At 40.5% G+C, this 19,624-nt stretch overlaps 1 protein-coding gene across 7 annotated transcripts in view; it reads right to left on the bottom strand.

Annotated features, from left to right (window-relative positions):
* IPO9 (importin 9) overlaps positions 1–19,624 on the bottom strand; it is a 54,036-nt gene that overhangs the window by 6,809 nt on the left and 27,603 nt on the right. For all 7 annotated transcript variants that reach the window (XM_035280483.3, XM_008985404.5, XM_078356820.1 and 4 more), the window contains 13 exons: positions 17,480–17,599; positions 17,271–17,371; positions 17,012–17,070; positions 16,258–16,409; positions 14,953–15,051; positions 13,603–13,709; positions 13,164–13,303; positions 9,243–9,402; positions 4,415–4,641; positions 3,393–3,541; positions 2,418–2,546; positions 1,261–1,536; positions 810–976 (listed from right to left, as the gene is read on the bottom strand). In XM_035280483.3, coding sequence (XP_035136374.1) covers positions 810–976; positions 1,261–1,536; positions 2,418–2,546; positions 3,393–3,541; positions 4,415–4,641; positions 9,243–9,402; positions 13,164–13,303; positions 13,603–13,709; positions 14,953–15,051; positions 16,258–16,409; positions 17,012–17,070; positions 17,271–17,371; positions 17,480–17,599 — 1,886 coding nt within the window. The remainder of the gene's footprint in view (positions 1–809; positions 977–1,260; positions 1,537–2,417; positions 2,547–3,392; positions 3,542–4,414; positions 4,642–9,242; positions 9,403–13,163; positions 13,304–13,602; positions 13,710–14,952; positions 15,052–16,257; positions 16,410–17,011; positions 17,071–17,270; positions 17,372–17,479; positions 17,600–19,624) is intronic.

Raw genomic sequence — 19,624 nt, 5'->3', positions numbered from 1 at the left:
TCCCCTCCTGAGTAGCTGGGGTTACAGGCACCCACACCACATCCAGCTAATTTTTGCATTTTTAGTAGAGACAGGGTTTCACCAAGTTGGCCAGGCTGGTTTTGAACTCTGAGCACCAGTGATTCACTTGCCTCAGCCTCTTTAGAAGGGTGCTGGGATGATAGGCGTGAGCCATTGTGCCTGACCAAGGCTTGGGTTTATAAAGGAAAATAAGCCACTAGCAGCACTTAGATGTGTGAAGTGTGTGGTAGAGAAGGGATCTCTAGTAAACAGAGATCAGAAATATATAGTCTACCTGTGTTGACTGTCTTTTGGAAAATTCAAGATGGCAGCTATTCACATATGTGGGTTAGCAATAAAGAAAGACAGGGAAAATGGAATACAGAGGGCCGTTAGAAATTTCAAACAAAAGTCAATGAAGCAAATCAGGGAAAAAAAGAAATATGGGTCAGAGGCAGTGGCTAACACCTGTAATCTCTCAGCACTTTGGGAGGCTGAGGCAGCGAGCAGATCACTTGAGGTCAGGAGTTCAAGACCAGCCTGGCTAACGTGGTGAAACCTCACCTCCACTAAAAATACAAAACAGAATTAGCTGGGTGTGGTAGTGCATGCCTGTAATTTCTGCTACTCGGGAGGCTGAGACAGGAGAATGGTTTGAACCTGGGAACTGGAGGTTGCAGTGAGACAAGATCATGCCACCACACTCCAGCCTGGGTGACAGAGCAAGACTGTCTCAAAAAAAAAAAAAAAAAAAAAAAGTATGAGTGGTGGCAGAATGCCCAAAAAAGAAAGAAAGATGGGGGTTCTACCTGACTTTGCCTTCATACTGTCCATAGAACAGGTGCTGTCGGCTCGTCCACTCAGCCATCACAAACTCTAGGGCAGGTTTGCCAGTAGGTCCTGGGAGGCTACACAAGAACTCCAAGAGAGGTTCTAGCTGAGTGTGCACCAGATGAGCAAACACCATGATCAAAGACTAGGAGAAAATAAGGACATTTGCTTCAGGGAAATTAATTTCAGAGACATAGGAGATGAGAAGGAACTGGCCAGTGAGGTAAGAAACAGAGTCTACACTGAAGGTATTATTCACAGGACAAGAAACCATGGAGGTTTCCTTGTCCATGTTTCTTAGGCCTGACAGATCCCATTTTACTTAACTGCCCTGTAAGGATAGTAATAGGGTAAAAACTCAGGACCAAAATACTAACTTTCATCTCTATCAGCCAGGGGGTAGGAAGCCACTCCCCACTGTTCTCTTACCTGCATGACACTGAGAGTCTCTGCCTGCTGCATCTTACTGAGGATGGCACGAAGAATCTGGTCTAGATTCTCCCCCAGCTCCCGCCCTGCCTTGGAGATGAGGGTGGAAACAAGGCGGCCCACAAAGGCTGCAGTGAACTCTGAGGTACGGGGATCCAGGAGCTGGCTCACCACTTGCATCACATACCACAGTCCATTGTGGCCCTGCTCATCATGCCACTGGGCAACTTGTTCCAGGGTCACTGACACATAGGCCCGCAAGCACTCTCCGCCATTCTGGGGAGACAGGGGTGGCAAACAAGATTAGTAATCAAGGACAGATGACAGGAGGACCCTCAGTCTGTATAAACAAATGTTCTCAGAGGCCTATACCTCATAAAAGCAGTGTGTGTATAGGGTTTGTGGTGGGCTCATACCACTGGAGTCAGGAATTTACTGTTACAGACATACATAGGCATTACACAATCTCCCCTTTACCTAATCAGCTATCTCAAACATGTGTATTGTTTTTTATCACAAGAGGCTGTCTCAAAAATGTGTAACTTTTTTATCGCAAGGGACAATGGCCAAGCAAAATGAATTTGAATTAAAAAGATCTACTTCTGGTACTGAAAAAATATGTTTACAATCTGGCAATAATTGGGGATACTATAGGTCTTTATATAGGTCTTACACAAACCACTCGCTGCCTAGGAATTTCCAAGCTGATCAATATTCACTGGCAAGTTCCTATAACTTTTATAATTAATCAGTTACCTGAAAAGGTAACCAGTTCATCCAAGAAACAAAAAGAAAAAATATTCAGGCATCTCCCCTCGCTAGAGGCCCATCAATCACTCTGCTGACTTCATTAATAGAATATGCAGAAAGACTTTCTTATGGCCCCAAGTCTAGATGTCTGTAATCTCTTTCACAGTAGCAATACCCGATATAGATAGGCAGGGTGGTTGGTATCCGTATTTTTTAGGATTGTAACATGCTCCAAAGCACCAGAAATGCTTGGCTTTTGCAGCCTGAACCCTTCCTGAATCCGCTAGGTAAATATGGAGTTGAGGAATTCCACGTCAAAAGCATAAAACCATGTCAGATTTCTCAGCACATTATAAGCCCATGGCTGGGAGCTATCTTCCCTCTTCTAGTCTCCATGTCTCAGATACCTGCATGGTGGCATTGTCATCTGTGTGAAGGGTACACTGTGCCACAGCAGGGAAAGCTTGGCAGATGAGAAGCTGTGAAAGGGGAGGCTTTGTATTTCGTACTACTGTAGTCAGGATATCAATGGCTGTCTGAAAGAGAGAAGAAAAAGAAGAGTCAGAATTGCCTCTGGAACTGAGGGTGCCCAACAACCAAGATCCTTACTGGATGGGTATCACACAGCAACACAGAGAAAACTTATTCATGAAAGACAGGTTTCCAAAAGAAAAGGAATAATTAAACAGGTAGTGCTCTCAGCCTCCTCATAATAGCTTACTAATTGATTAGCTCTCGGGGTGGGCATTAGTACACGGTGGTAGATTGGATAACCAGGTAACATACTTAGTGGTGCTGTGTAACAGTGGCACTCTGTTCAATTTATTGAGGGTACCTCTGAAACAAGAAGAGCCATTTTCTTAAAGTTTCAGAGAATCACCCACTGTCTTTGTGGGCAAAATAGCTCAGCAAAATCACCCATAGATCTCTAATACTATTAGGTTCTTGTCAGCTAGATGCATCTGTGGGTGGCACTTGTAGATCTCTCTCTCTCTCTCTCTCTCTCTCTCTCTCTCACACACACACACACACACACACACACACACACACGCTTGTAGCCACTTACCGCACAGAGCCCTGCAGAGATCTTATATGCTGAGGCCTGCATTATGCTTACCAGAGTGGGAATCAGCCTAATTAGCAATCACACACACACCTCCACACCTCCCCCACACACCTCGGAGCCACTTGCCACACAGAGCCCTGCAGGGATCACGCACACACATAGACACAGACACAGCCTTGTAGCCACTTACCGTACAGAGCCCTGCAGGGATCTTGTCTGTGGGGGCCTGCGTTATGCTGACCAGAGTGGGAATCAGCCTCATTAGTAATCACACACACACCTCCACACCTCCCCGCAACCCCTTGGAGCCACTTACCGCACAGAGCCCTGCAGGGATCTTGTCTGCGGGGGCCTGCATTATGCTGACCAGAGTGGGAATCAGCCTCATTTGCATTGGACCCTGACAGGCTTCAATCTGGGACAGCTCCTTGAAGATGTCCTGAGCCAGTGAGGCGACGACGGGATCTGAAGTGGATAAGGCAACACGGAATCCCCCCACCCGATGGTCTGCATCTGTTTCTCACTTAATGATGTCTGTTGTTTGGCCTAACCTAACAACTTTTGCACTGATTATGTATCACATATCCGGGACCTAGTGGGGCTACATGAATAACCTGAAAAAACAGGAGATACGCTAAATCTCTAAGAGGTACAGTTTGTATGGCTTCATTAAAGTAGGGACTAGTCATTCACAGCTACTCCTAAAACAAAACGTGGCTTTTTCTACAGAAAAATCTTTACAGTCTATTCTTGTGAAACCTGGATTATAAAACCAAAGGCTAAAAAGAAAAAAAAAATAGCCCAACTGATACTTTAAGAAGACATGAAAGTTATAAAAACTGCCAAAACACTGATTTTGATGAATGAGAGAAATCATACATATCTTCTACGGGGTAGCCATAGTAGACATGAAGAACTCCCAAAGCTACTTCTGGGGCAAAAGGCAAAACTCCTAAAAAGCAGAGCCTTATGAAGAAAGGGAACATTAGCTCAACGTTCTTTATTTATGTAACAAAATATCCTCCTCTATTTAGTATGCAAAAATATATGCAATGTGCATCAAGGTTCTGAATTATGTCTCTTGCTTACTAGCCCTTTATTAATTATCTTTTTCCCTAAGCCCTTAGTAGAGAGTAAATGTTACAGAAATACTCTATTTTTTAAGGCTGCTACATTTACAGCACAGTTCTATTTTTTGCTAATCGAAAGCCAGATTCTTATGACGTTAAAACCATAGTATCATAGCTAAGACCAGACCCAGGAAATCGTTCCTTTAAATTCACCAGGCACCATCTTTTCTTTGGTGCCCCTCATAACACACCCTCCCTAGTGGCATACCATTACTGTACTTTAGGAAAATGGCGATGGTGAAGGGGCAGATTTTGCTTTCCATGCTTGCTGTGAATTCGGGGTCTACTGTACAAACGATGCACAGGGTCTCCATCACCAGGTTGAGGACCTCTGAGCTGAACTGGGCTGCTAGGTGAATTAAGCCATCAAGGATGCTGGGGAGGAAGGGCTGGAGCACATGGGTACTCTCTGAGACTTTCAGTTGGTCACAATAACTAGAGAGAGATAGATAAGCAAGAATTATTTTTAAAAATTCAATTCCTGGTTTTTCCAATCCATCTCACGTATTATAGCATTTACATGTGTAGCTTTATAAAGCTACTTATAAAGTTAGGTAAGTTTCTACATCCTTCTGTGATGTATTATATAAACATCACCACCACTACTTCTATGCTCTCTAATTTATTTCTGCTTTGACTTTTGGTATTTTCTTAAAGATTTTCTATTTTTCTTGAGTTTTTTTTTTTTTTTGCATCCTGAAACAAACAAAATTTATATAAACATTCTATGTACACTTTCAAAATCAGTCTGTTAGCTGTAGGATTTAAAGTTCCCGCTATAGTTTTACTGTATTAGTCTCTTTTCAATCAACAAATACTGAATGTTGCTTACCATGTCCAATAGGATAAAATTGTTAAAAATATATTGTCTAGGGCCAGGCTCGGTGGCTCAGGCCTGTAATACCAGCACTTTGGGAGGCCAAGAGTTCAAGACCAGCCTAGCCAACATGGCAAAACACCGTCTCTACTAAAAATGCAAAAAAATTAACTAGGCAGGGTGGTGCACACCTGTAATCCCAGCTACTCGGGAGGCTGAGGCATGAGAATCACTTAAAACTGGGAGGCTGAAGTTGCAATAAGCTGAGATCATGCCACTCACTGCACTCCAGCCTGGGTGCCACAGCAAGACTGCCTCAAAAACAACAACAACAAAACAACAAAAAATCCGAAACAAAACAACAGCAAAATAAAATTTGTCTAAGTCTTTACTTTTGTATATTTTGAGAATGGCAATAAGTTAAAAGGCAATAAAAACTAAGAACCTAGTATAGAAACAAGGCACTTAGCAGGTACTCAATAAATGGCTTTTATTTATTTATTTTTTTGAGATAAGAGTCTCGCTCTGTTCCCAAGGCTGGAGTATAGTGGCGCAATCTTGGCTCACTGCAACCTCTGCCTCCTGAGCTCAAGCAATTCTCTTGCCTCAGACTCCTGAGTAGCGGGGAGTACAGGCGACTGCCACCATGCCCAGCTAATTTTTACATTTTTAGTAGAAATGGGGTTTCACCATGTTGGCCAGCCTGGTCTCCAACTACTGACCTCAGGTGATCTGCCCGCCTTGGCCTCCCAAAGTGCTGGGATTACAGGCCTGAGCCACTATGACCAGCCAACAAATGGTTTTTCTTAACTTAAATGTTTTGTTTAAAATGTCTTATAACCATATTATTTGTGTCAGCTTTCAAAGGTCCACAATGACCAGTGAAACTTGGGCTTTAAGCTCAGATCTGTCCATATAGACTTTGATTTTTGGTCCATAATGTTTGATTCCAATATTACCCTGCTCTGACCAAACTTCTCCTAAAGAGCTGATGTGAAACCCGGCTTTGGTCAGCTCTCAACTCCTTAGACTAGGTTTTGGATTCATCCCTTGACCAGCATTCATCTGTCCTCTCCCTTCCTCCATTTCCCACTTCTAAGGGTTTATAGTTACTTTGCCCCTCTAATGAACTTGAAACGGTACAGTCTGGTAGATCACAGAGTTTGCATCACCCATCTACATCACACTGGGTTTTGTATGCCATGCTAAAAGTTTGGACTTTATTTTGGAAGTAAGTGTTTCTTTAACTTAGGTGTTACTCCTAACACCTAATCTTCCCTTTACTCTACCCTAAAGTCTCCAGGGGAAACTGATGCCCCAGGAAAATGTTACATATTTATCCTGTGGCTTCCTGTACCACCTGACATAATACGACATTCTTCTGAAATATCTCTATCTCGGTTTTGAAGAGAACAACTGGGAACCAACAATAACTTTAACTACAGGAGCAACAAAGTCAGTTCTATTTTAGAAAGATCAACTTGACAGTTCAAGTAATATGGACTGCAGAAGTGTGAGGCTACAGATAGATCAATTAGGAAGCTGCCGCAGTAATTCAGGCAAGAGAAGTAGAGAGTACAATCAGGGTAGTAGCAGTGGAAGACTCAAGAAGGAAGAGGTGAGAGGCCAAGGAACCAAGATCTAAAAGGCAAATACCTCGGATATCTACCTTCATTAAAACAGAGAGTACAAGATCTTTAAGTTCAAGATCTAATGTTACAAGATTTCTGCCTTTACTAAAAAAGAAAATATAGGTAGGACAGACCTGAAGGTGGTAAATGGTATGATCAGCATTACTATTTGTTGGTATAAGTACAACCAAATGTTGACTTTCAGGTACTTATAAGCTATCCATCCTGGTATGGATAGTCGGCAATGGATATATTAGTGTGTAGCTCAGGAGAAAATCTGACATAAATTTGAGTTGAAAAATGTGACACAAGTATAATTGTCAATCAGTATCTTGTTTCAGAGATTATTTAAGGCAGTTTGGAATGATACATAAACTATGACATGAAGGAATAAATTAAAACTGGTGCTAAGGAAAAAACAAAAGTAAGGGTGGAATGCTGACCATTAAGAAATTACTAGTGACATTAGAAAAAACAGTTCCAGGCCGGGCACAGTGGCTCACGCCTGTAATCCCAGAACTTTGGGAGGCCAAGGTGGGCAGATCACCTGAGGTCGAGAGTTCAAAACCAGCCTAACCAACATGGAGAAACCCTGCCTCTACTAAAAATACAAAATGACCTAGGTGTGGCAGCACATGCCTGTAATCCCAGCTACTTGGGAGGCTGAGGCAGGAGAATCACTTGAACCCAGGAGGCTGTGGTGAGCTGAGATCACACCATTGCACTCCAGCCTGGGCGACAAGAGCAATACTCTGTCTCAAAAAAAAAAAAAAAAAGGAAAAAGAAAAAAACAGTTCCAATAATGTGACAAGACATAAACCAGTCTGCAACTGGCTGCTGAACTAAATAGAGAATGACCAAATGGAAACTCTTGACTGAAGAAAAGACAGCTAACGATCCAGTCATAGGACAGTTCTTAACCGGGGATCCGCAAATAGGCTTCAAGGAACCCAGTGTTTGACAATGATTATAAAATTTTGTGAACACGAGTGTCCATTCTCTGGCCTGCATATCCATAGCTTTTGTCATCCTTCAGAGAAATCTGTTATATCTCTCAAGAAAAGCACTAAACCACTGCCCATGTGGTCCAAGAGATTTGAACATTAAAAACAAAAATTTTCTTCAGATTTCTCCTGATTATAAAATGTCAACTTGTTGAAACAAACAAACAAACAAAAACATTTTAAAGATACAACAGAGAATGAAAGTTCTTTGTACTCTCTGGGGAGAGTTCTTTGATTTTCTCTGGGGGAGATTAGAGTACAAAGTAAGTCTCTCTGGGGGAGATGAGAGTACAAAGTATGCCTGGCGTACTGTTGTCCACCTAAAACACTCTGGAAAGTAATGGGCTTATTTTACCCAGAGTACTTTCACATTCATACCAAACTCCTCTCACAGCTTGCAGCAGCAAACATTTCCATAAAATCACAACACAAAGTGGTTAATTCTCCATCATACATTCATAATCTGTTTTTTAGTTTAGTCAAGTAAGATAAGCACAGGTTTTAATGGTTTTGTCCTTATTTGGTGGGCAAATACTTTTAATCTTACACTGACACTTGTCACAGGGGACATTCACTATTTTTTTTTAAACACCTCCAGAAATAATTAATGCATATGAATGAAATCAAGTTTCACAAAGGTCAGAAGCTATACAGGCAGTGACCACAGGTACACACTCGGAAAAACACTTAAAATAACATTCATGCCTTAAGCAGGTTAGGGCTCTCTCTTCTCAAACATTTACAATGGTCTTAGAGCTTTTTGAAAAGCTATAGTTTGCCTGTTAAAATGATACTTTTAATTATTTTAGAGCCAAAGATCTGCTTCACCTAGATTGAAGCAGAAAAAGATGGGACTCTGTTTATGGTCATAACATTAAGCACTTAATTAAAATGAAGGCAGTTCTTGAATGCTTTCTAATGCATATAATCCACAGCATCCGAAAAGGTACTCCTCTGCTTCAAAAGGTAAGACAGGGCAGGCATGTGGAAAATAAATTTTGTGTTGGTAGTTTTAGGATTCAGCTGGGATGCTTAAGTTTGAACCTTAAAATATTCATTAAGACAACAATGGTCCTTCTAGTCAGTGTAGGACTATAAATAAATAACTTTTGATCCATTAGCAACACTGGCTATAAGAAAGATAGGTAAAACTAGGAAAAAATAAGCAGATTTCTAGGCCACATTATCCCAGATTTGGTTTCTAATATGAATATAATCAACAACATAATAATGTGGACTCTAATCCTGCTTCTGTCATTTATCAATTGTGCCATCCTATGCAAAACATTTTTCTCTCCAAGTGTGGGTTCTTCACCACTGAGAGAAAGGGAGTTGCCTAGATGATTCCAGAACTGGAGTGAATTTAAAGAGGAAGAGGAGCAGAAAAGAACAAAACATCTTATGGATTCATAAAAGCGATGTCCCTAGCATGGATTCTTTCCTTGTCCTTCCAACATTCATCCTGAAGGAGATCATTGGCAGGGATTTCCATGCAACATAACACACTAGAAAACTACGATTTGGTATATGTACCCTAAGCAATTTTCTCTTAAGATAACTATCACTCTAGGGTAGCATACTCACCCCCAGATGGCTCTCACTGCGGAAATTCGAACTGATGGGGGCTGTGTCTCGTGAAGACCACTAACCGTTGCCTGTAGGAACTGCTGGATTAGTTCAGGAGACATAGCAACAGTGAACCGACTGGCAGCCCAAAGTGCCCGGCCCAAGAGGAAAGGAGACACTGGGAGAAAAACAGAAATTAGAAGCTGGATAACAAAAATTCCTATTACTTGTCCTTCTTCTTTCCCACATTCATTCCTTGATTATATATATATTTTTTTGAGATGGAGTCTCACTGTCACCCAGACTGGAGTGCAGTGGCGTGATCTTGGCTCACTGTAACCTCTATCCCCCCAGGTTCAAGTGTTTTTCCTGCCTCAGCCTCCCAAGTAGCTGGGATTACAGGCACCCACCACCACTCCTGGCTAATTTTTGTATTTTTAGTAGAGACGGGGTTTCACCATGTTGGCCAGGCTGGTCTCAAACTTCTGACCTCAAGTCATCTGCCTGCCTTGGCCTCCCAAAGTATTGGGATTACAGGAGTGAGCCACTGCGCCCAGCCCTCCATTCCTCAATTTTTTAGAAGTAAATGGATGCTACATATTATGCACAACTTACTTGTACATCATACAAGAAAAAGCATAATCTTGTACGATGAAAGCAAATGTGTGACCTGTGGTAGAGAATGGATTTCCGAGTTTTCACTTGCCTTTACAGGGCAAAGTAGGTCTTGAATATTATTAGCCTAAAAAGACTTTGCCACCCCAGTCCTCACCCCTAGCTCTCATTATTCCTTACCTACACTACTAGTTAATCTAAATGCCATCTCCATTGCTACTTTATTCCTACTTTTGGACGACTCTTAAAACATAAAGTATAGCTCTGATCATGTCATTCTTCTATCAATGAACTCCATAGTCCACCAAATAAAGATTACCTTAGTCATCATGTTATTCAAGGCTTCCTAAGATAAGTGACTTTAGCATTCCCTATGATTTCGCTTTATGGTTTCCAAACTCAAGTACACATCACCCCTTAGCAACTTACATCTTACTCTCCCAGCTCTCTGCCTTGTTAATATTGCAAGCAAACACATTCACCTTCTTGCATTACTTAACTCATCTCTTGGGCTGAAGCAATTCTAACTATCTCTGTGCCACGGTAATTCCTTAGCATTCTTACATGCTATAGATTTCGTTTGAGTCTAACCGCTAATATAAGGACTACTACCCTTGTCTATTATAAGCTGCTGAGGAGAGACTATTCTTATTCAGCTTATCACAGGGCTTAACTTGGTTACTCACACAATAAACATCTTGCTGACAGAAATCATTGAACAGAACCTAATAAACTGTGCCAGATAATTATGCAATACAGATGCTCCCCTGCTTATGATGGGGCTACGTCCTGAAAAACTCATCATAAGTTGAAAATACTGTAAATTAAAAATGCATTTAAATTTAATACTGAACATCACGGCTTAGCCAAACCTACCTAAAACATGCCCAGAAAATTTACATTAGCATAAAGTTGGGCAAACTCATCTAACACAAAACCTATTTCATAATAAAGACCTGAATGTCTCATATAATTTACTGAATAATGTACTGAAAGTGAAAACAGAATGGTTGTAAGGGTACTTGAAGTATGGTTTCTACTAAATGCATATTGCTTTGGGATCACTGTAAAATTGAAAAATCCTAAGTCTAACCATTGTAAGTTTGAAATTGTTTATAACTTTATATAATGTACAGAAGTAATTCCCAATGGATGGTCTGGAAACCAAAAATAGGTTTTAACCAAAATAGTTAAAACCAAAAAGGTTAAAACTATTTTCATAGCAATACATAATTTTTTTTCACTTTAATTCTTTTTTTTTTTTTTGAAACTGAGTCTCACCCTGTTGATCAGGCTGGGGTGCAGTGGCACAATTTTGGCTCACTGCAACCTCCACATCCTGGGATCAAGCAATTATCCTGCCTCAGCCTCCCGAGTAGTTAGAATTACAGGCATGTGCCACCATGCCTGGCTAATTTTTGTATTTTTAGTAAAGACGGGGTTTCACTGTGTTAGCCAGGCTGGTCTCAAACTCCTGACCTTGTGATCTGCCTACCTTGGCCTCCCAAAGTGCTGGGATTACAGGTGTGAGCCACCACACCCAGCCTCACTTTCATTCTTTCACAGGTATATAGTGGAGTTTTCCAGAGGTTATATGATATGTGACATCATGGTGCTGACAGCCAGTGGAATGCATGTTTCTATTTCTTTTATTTTAAAAAGTTTCAGTTTTAATCTTCAGCATATTAAATATTAATAAATTAAAGCCACATAAAAATATTTTAAATTGTTGATAATTTGAAACAAAAAAGTTTCAGAATGTTTGGTGTAGAAAAGGTTTTAGCTACAGGCAGTATTAACAAATGATATATATTAAGCCTTTTTACAGTCTAAATAACAAATACTCTAAAATTTCCAAAGTTTTTGAAACTTCTTTGCTAGGGTAAATAAACTCTACAAGAAATGTGTTGATGGGCTTCAGAAATCATTCAACATGTAACGATGGAATGCCTACTCAAGGCACTTATGTGGGGGGTTAAAAAAAAAGGCACTTGTAGAATACAAAGATTAGACATGATTTCTACTCTCAGAGACCTTACTAGTAGTAGTAAGAAAATATATTCAACAATGTAGCATTTAATAAGTACAGAGTGAAAGAGGATATTCCCAATGGATCTGAGCTCTGGATGTGGAACCATTTTAATTTTGTGATTTAGAGAATGGAAGTGACAGAGTGAGATACCCAATAAAAGATTACCTATTTAAAATCACAGAGCAGAACGTTTTCAAATGACATAAGCTACTCCCAGAGCTATACTATGGAGAGAAAGCGAATGGACTGAAATGGAGCAAACAATACTAAATGTTCCATGATTTAGGAACTGAGAGAGGAAGCAAAGAGAGTGCTTTGGGATGTGGGTTTGACTCTAAGGATGAAAAAAGGCATAGGCAGAAGCAAGTAGCAGAAAATGCCACATAGACAACAATGATTCTTAGCTACTGCTCTGTATTGCTGAAGAAATTGGTCTAATAGTAAAGAGCTACTTTTTTTTTTTTTGTTTTAACTGAGTCTTGCTCTGTCGCCCAGGCTAGAGTAGTGGTGTGATCTCGGTTCACTGCAACCTCTGCCTCCTGGGTTCTCCTGACTCAGCCTCTTGAGTAGCTGGGACTATAGGCGCCTGCCACCACACCTGGCTAATTTTTGTATTTTTTTTTTAGGTTAGTCAAGTGAAGCAGTGGAAGTGGAGATAATTTTTGTATTTTTAGTAGAGACGGAGTTTCACCAAGATGGTCAGGCTGGTCCTGAACTCCTGACCTAAGGTGATCCACCTGCCTCAGCCTCCCAAAGTGCTGGGATTAGAGGCGTGAGCCACGGTGCCCAGCCTACTTTTTTCTTTTTAAGACAGAAAGCTAACACAAGTAGGAGAATGGAACATTTTAATTATTTGGTTATTGACCAAAAATAAAGTTTGAGAAAAATGACAGGAAACAAACAGGAAGAATGTGCCTGACACAGAATGACTGAGGGCATTCTGGACTTAACAATGAGAGCAGAAAGAACCTGGTAATTCTCAAGGTACAGCAACCAGTTTGCATTCCATTCAAATGCCAAAAACAACTGTGAATGGGAATGCCAATTTGGGAAGAAACATAAACATCATGGAAGAATTATGAACTAGGCAGTATTAATTCGTTATTAGGTGAAGCTTTAGCCCAGGCCTCTCGGCTGTTTTAGAGGTTTGGATGAGTTCAAGCTGTAGGATATAAAGAATTTTCACTCAAAGGACACAAGCATATCTGGCCTACCAGTCTAAGTGAACAATATAACCAAGTTAATGATGGGTCTAAAGAGCTTCTAGAATCCTGGCATGTGCTGAAACATACCTGAGAGGTTGAGGTCTGCAAGGATGACATTGGTCAGGAACCCATGCATGTCAAAATGAATCCTGCCGTTTTTTACACTGTCAGTGATGATGGCCTTCACTGAGCCTAGGGCAAGCATGCATGCCTCATGGATCTTCCACCTGTGAAAGGATACTACAGCCTAGTAAAACAAACTACAGTGCCAAAAAAGATAAATATTTGAGGACAGAACATTCAGAAAAGGGCACTCCAGCACAATCTCTCCCAAAAGGGTTATTTACTTTAAGCCCTTATATTTTAATAGCAAAAACAGAGTGAAATTTTAAGAATAAGAGATTATTAAATCTGTTATTAAATTAAAACCATATTTGCAAATTAAAACCAAAATAAATCCATCATTTCACGGCTTTTTAAGAAGGGTAAGCAAAAGCTTCTTAACCAGTTAGCTGCTCACTCTTACCAGTGCTCAGTGCCACTGTTTTTGGTTTGCTCAGCTTCTTGTAAATGTCGAGTGGCTGCAGCAGCCAGGGCTGCTGCACTTTCATTCTGGAAATCTGTGGCCACAGCCTATGGAGAAAGAAGAGCTAATAAATCTGTTTGTGCCCATTAAGTGCATTTTAATTGCAAACTGCTTTAATCGTGACTGTTAGAAGTGATTGGTTCAAGCTCTTTCACATATACATCCAAATCCCTGATTAATTGTATTAAAAATGTTATACCAGTAGGTCAGGGTCTCTAATGAAATAAAACTAATATCTGTATTTCTGTAGTGCCTGGACATTGTAAGGCTAACCAGTTGGCTCCTTTGCTATATTCAGCAGAGTATAAGTGAGCAATAGATCTAGCTTTGGGTGACAATGGGCCAAATAGTTGCTCTTTTGGAACCTGATCTAGAAAAATAAGTCTAATCTACTAATTGAAACCAAATATAATTTTTTGTAGGTCCTTAGAAATACTAAATTAAATGATAATGAGAAGTGATTCATCAACAGAGAACCAATCTTTTACCTAACAAGAAGCAAGTGGTAGTTTCTTCTTAGTATTTCAGCATAGAGACAATGCTATGTTCTAGCTAAAAAACCCAAAGAAACACGAGCAGGCCAGGCTCAGTGGCTCATGCCAGTAATCCCATCACTTTGGGAGACCGAGGTGGGTGGATCACCCGGGGCTGGGAGTTCGAGACAAGCCTGACCAAGATGAAGAAACCCCGTCTCTATTAAAAATACAAAATTAGCCAGGTGTGGTGGCTCATGCCTGTAATCCCAGCTACTCGGGACGATGAGGCAGGAGGATCGCTTAACCCAGGAGGCAGAGGTTGAGGTGAGCTGAGATCGCGCCATTGTACTCCAGCCTAGGCAACAAGAGCGAAACTCCGTCTCAAAAAAAAAAAAACAAAAAAAAAAGAAAATGTGAGCAGATACTTGGATGTTCATCTTTTAGCAATCTGTTCTGTTTTGTTAGGTTTGCCAACCTTTGATCTGTGCTATAGATTCTTGTTGAAGAATGAATTAACGGAAATGTTCTGGATTCAACTACTCTTACTCCATGGAACACTTTATCCCCTACACAGTTCTCCCCACTATTCCAGCACTATGGTCTGCACAATTCTTACATTCAATAAGTCAGAACCAGTAGCAATGACTTTAGGATTTCTGAGTCTCAAACTTCATTTCAGAAACTCTTGTATTACCCAAAGAGGTCTGAGATGAAGCCACTCAACAACATTGATCACCTTGGATTAGTTACTAGAAGAGGAAATGCTCAAGTGACTGATTAAAATTATGTGGCTGAAGTATCAAGGTAAACCTACCAGCAACAAGTCTTGAGCTGCTATTCTAACAGTGTAGGAGAATGTATCATCATCTTCATCTTCTACAAATTGTTGGGGGTTAGCTGTCCATACTTTAATCTGAAAAGATGAAGTTTTATCTTTGTGATGCTGCCAATCTGATTCATAGCTTTTTATCAACAGATACAGGAAAACTCCAACCTATTATCCTGAACAAAACTCTAGCCTTAACCGGGTGCAACGGCTCACAACTGTAATCCTGACACTTTGGGAGGCCAAGGTGGGAGGACTGCTTGAGCCCAGGAGTTTGAGACCAGCCTGGGCAACATAGTGAGACCTCAACTCTACAAAAAATAAAAAAAGTCTTCTGTGAGTAGATGAGGAACAGCAGAGATAGAGAGAGAGAGAGACAGAGAGAGAGAGAGAGAGAGAGAAATATAAAAGTCAATTGGGCATGGTGGCATATGCCTGTGGTCCCAGCTTCTCAGGAGGCTGAGGCATGCAGATGGCTTGAGTTTGGGAGGTCAAGGCTGCAGTGAGCTGTGTCTGCACCACTGCACTCCAGACTGAGCAACACAGCAAGACCCTGTCTCAAAACAAAACCAAAAACACACCAAAAAACTCTAGCTTCAAAAATCTTTTCTTTCTGATGTAGACAAACAAATAGTATCAAGTAGCAAGGCAGGCAGCAACAGCTACCGCTCTCTTTTAGAATCTGGCCAATTACCAGCTCTCTGCCACTGTCAACCAGTTGTTACCCTTTGATAGATTGACTTTCTGAACATATTAAGTCTGATGGAATATTTACTTTGAAAATTAGGTCAATTCTTGTGCTGTTTTAAACAAGGCATTATCTAATTTTGAACATTCTTTGCTGGTTTTAATGACCCACCATCAGGCTAATGGTTGATCTCTACATTTTACTATAAGGAAGGAACAGATCTAAAAATCAGGGTCTTAGGTTAGTAGTCCTGTGAGATTTTCTAACGGCAAAAGCAGGCCAGGCACAGTGGCTCGTGCCTCTAATCCCAGCAATTTGAGAGGTCAAGGTGGGCAGATTACTTGAGCCCAGGAGTTAGAGACTACTAGCCTGGGCAACATAGTATTTTTCTACAAAAGAATAAAAAATTAGCTGGGTGTGATGGCAAACTCCAATACCTTGCATTTGGCAATAAAATGATGTCACAGCTTTCCTAGAACTTCACATGAAATTATTTGTCTTGTGTGTATTTTTAGAAATAAAGTGTTCACTTGACCAAGACTTCACATTCTTCAAGTTGCACTTTCCAAATACATGATGGTAACTGTCTCTCGAATATTATTTACCTGCTCCTCAGTGATTTGCATGTACAGGATAATATAATAAATCAATTCAGGCAAGGCTTTCTTAACAGTGCTTTTGAATTTGCTATTTTCTAGTAGAGCATGAACAAATTCAAAAATGCTAAAGACAAGATTTTCAAAGCCCAGGACTTCACCTACAGGAAATATACAAAAGAAGAAATTAATGGCGAGAAAGTAAAAAGAAAGCATACATGCTGAAAATGAACTATATTATCTCTGTAAATTATTGAATATTTAAAGTACTTGCTAATAATTATTCCTGAGGAATTGGGAGAGGGCTCAGAAGTCACAAAACAGAATTTTGAGGACATTAAATATTCTTTGGTTTTTCAAGTAAAATAACCAGAAACACTGAATATATTTCCCAGTATGTCTATTTTTCTAATCTGAAATACTTCGAAATATTAAAATAGAAATAAAAGACTCATCAACTGGGACACCAAAATGAAACATGACAAAATGCCAGAAACAGGCTAGATTAAATGGTCTTAAAAGCATCTCTTCCAACTCAGAAATTCTATGATTTTATGAGATTTATGCAAATACCTATGAGGAACAGACTGAAGACTGTCAATTCTTATTTCCTCACATCTAATATACTGAAAATAAACTCAATTAGAAAACACTTAATAGAATGAAGCCTCTCAAGTTTACTGTTTTTTTTACCTCCTGTCTCTGGCTTCTTTTTCTTTTTCCACTAAGTGGCATTTCTATAAAGATCAAATAAACTACATACCATCAGAATCCACGGGATCTTCTACTTCTTCTGTGTAATTTACTTCTGTCCTCACATAAGTATGATGAAGAGTAAAGAAATAGAATTTGGAGTTTGCTTTACATATAATCTACAAGGAAATGTTACATACTCCAACACTAAAAGTAGACACCTTAAAAAGGCCTGTTTAAGAAGAGTAGAACCACATGAATGAGAGACCCAATGCTAGATTCCTAACTATAGGTGGTAGTAGCTCCCTTAAGCTTTCAAGAAAGGATATAAAGCTGCACTCTCAGTTAGGGTGTTCCAAACAATAGGCAGAATCTGCTGCATGGAGGACACCATGTGCTTTGGGAAGTTTTTCACTAGGGCTGTCACTGCCTAAGAAGTTAAGAGAAAAAGATCCAAGTTATGAGTGATATATAAGAAATCAATGATTTCAGACCACCCTCTCAAACTCCAAGTATTTCATTGGTAGGAAGTGTTTACCTTTAGGACCTCCATCTTAAACCCACTGTCAGATGTTGGGCCATCTGGTATCTGGAGGGCCTGAACAAAGGCCTCTGTGAACTGCTGTACCACGGGAAAGATCAGGACTTTGGCTGCACCCTGATAACAGAAACCAAAGTCGATGCTGGATAAATCCCTAATCCAGTCAATGCTTGAAAACATATGTATCAAACACTGATATTTGAAAGGCACCTGAAGCTCTCTTCAGGTTCCGAGACAGACCAGAAGAGAATAGCTATAAGGTCAGTGAAGGTGTTACCCAAAGTTTCATTAACCAGCACTGGTAGTTCTTCATCACAGCCCTCTTACAAACTGTTACGCAAGACCGACGACTTTCCTCATAACTGTTTCTGAATCACAGGGATTGCTTTGCTTCACACAAAAGGGGCCATAAAAGAGTAGGAAAGTTCTGAGTGATGACTACTGCGAAAAGGATATAGGATAAAGTGTTTGAAGAAGTAAGACTCAAAAGGCGACTAAGCTTTTTTTTTTTAAGATAATTTTTAAGTGTGAGGGAGATCCATTTATTAGCATAAGTTATTCAATAGCCTTATTTAAGGCCAGAACCCAGTGATTTTTAATTGAAAATACTGGCTGTGAATTGCTGGAAGTTTTAATAATGTTATCCCTGTCTTGAAATTCTACTACACAAAATTGAGTCAAAGAGCATCTGTGAGTCACCTGAATTTGTCTCCTGGCCAGCTGCATATTTGATTTTGAATCATTGTGCTGCCTTGGATCCAAGGCACTGTTGTTCTCAGCTCTAGACCTTGTCATCCTCTCTAGTTCTGTTTTAATGATGAGGGATGGTAAACTGGGCTGGGAATTGAGAGATTAATATTTGGATTACATTTCTACCACAAGGAGTTGCATGACCTGTGATTAGAGACGCTGGCATTTGATGATAATTCACTAAAAAATTGCCATACAACTTATCGCCATGTCGCCCAAAGACATCCAGCATTTAGAATTTATCATTCCTTTAATACAACAAACAAAACAAAATACACTCTAGGCCAAATTCACATCTGGTTGGGAATCCTAGTATCTCTGTGGTAGGGGTAGGGTTCAACTGTTCACAGCATATTTTTCTTTGGTTTCCTACTCTTCATTTCCTGCTTCTGTTAAATTCTTATTACCTGTCTGCATCTCACCTCCTGGCCATTTTTTCCCTTCTATTTTTGTCATTAACTCCATATATGGAAGACAACTTTGTCTTTAATTTTCCACCAATTCTCTTTTACCCAAGACAGTGTATCTTGCAAATTTTTACTGAAAGTCTGGCATAAAGCATGCGTGTGTGCGCGCGTGTGTGTATGTAGATTAAGCTTTTTACAAATTGAAAATTCAATCAGGCCAAGTGTGGTGGCTCACACCCGTAATCCTAGCACTTTGGGAGGCCAAGGTGGGAGGGTCACTTGAGCCTAGGAGTTCAAGATGAACCTGGGCAACACAGGGAGAGACCCACTCTCTACAAAAATAGATTCGTTAGGCCAGGCATGATGGCTCACGCCTGTAATCCCAGCAATTTAAGAGGCTGAGACAGGCGGATCATGAGGTCAAGAGATTGAGACCATCCTGGCCAACATGGTGAAACCCCGTCTCTGCTAAACACACAAAAATTAGCTGGGTATGGTAGCACGCACCTGTAATCCCAGCCACTCAGGAGGCTGAGGCAGAAGAATTGCTTGAACCCAGGAGGTGGAGGTTGCAGTAAGCCGAGATTGTGTGACTGCACTCCAGCCTGGCAACAGAGCAAAACTCTGTCTCATAAAAACGACAACAAAAAAACTCAAATAAATAAAAAAATAAAAATATAGCTGGGTGCTGTGGTTCATGCTTATAATCCCAGCACTTTGGGAGGCTGAGGTGGGAAGATTACTTGAGCCCAGAAGTTCAAGAGCAGCCTGGGCAATATAGTGCAACCTCATCTCTACAAAAAAAAAAAAAAGAGAAAAGAGGATCAGCCAAGTGTAGTGGTGCACATCACACGTGTAGTTTCTACTGGGGTGGGAGTTGCAGAGGTGGAAGGATTACTTAAGCCCAGGAGTTCGAGGCTGCAGTGAGCCATGATTGCACCACTGTACTCTAGCCTAGGTGACAGAGCAAGACCTTGTCTGGAAA

This window comes from Callithrix jacchus, chromosome 19 (genome assembly GCF_049354715.1).
Source record: "Callithrix jacchus isolate 240 chromosome 19, calJac240_pri, whole genome shotgun sequence".
In the NCBI taxonomy this organism is placed as follows: domain Eukaryota; kingdom Metazoa; phylum Chordata; class Mammalia; order Primates; family Cebidae; genus Callithrix; species Callithrix jacchus.
This window is presented reverse-complemented; position numbering and strand designations above follow the sequence as displayed.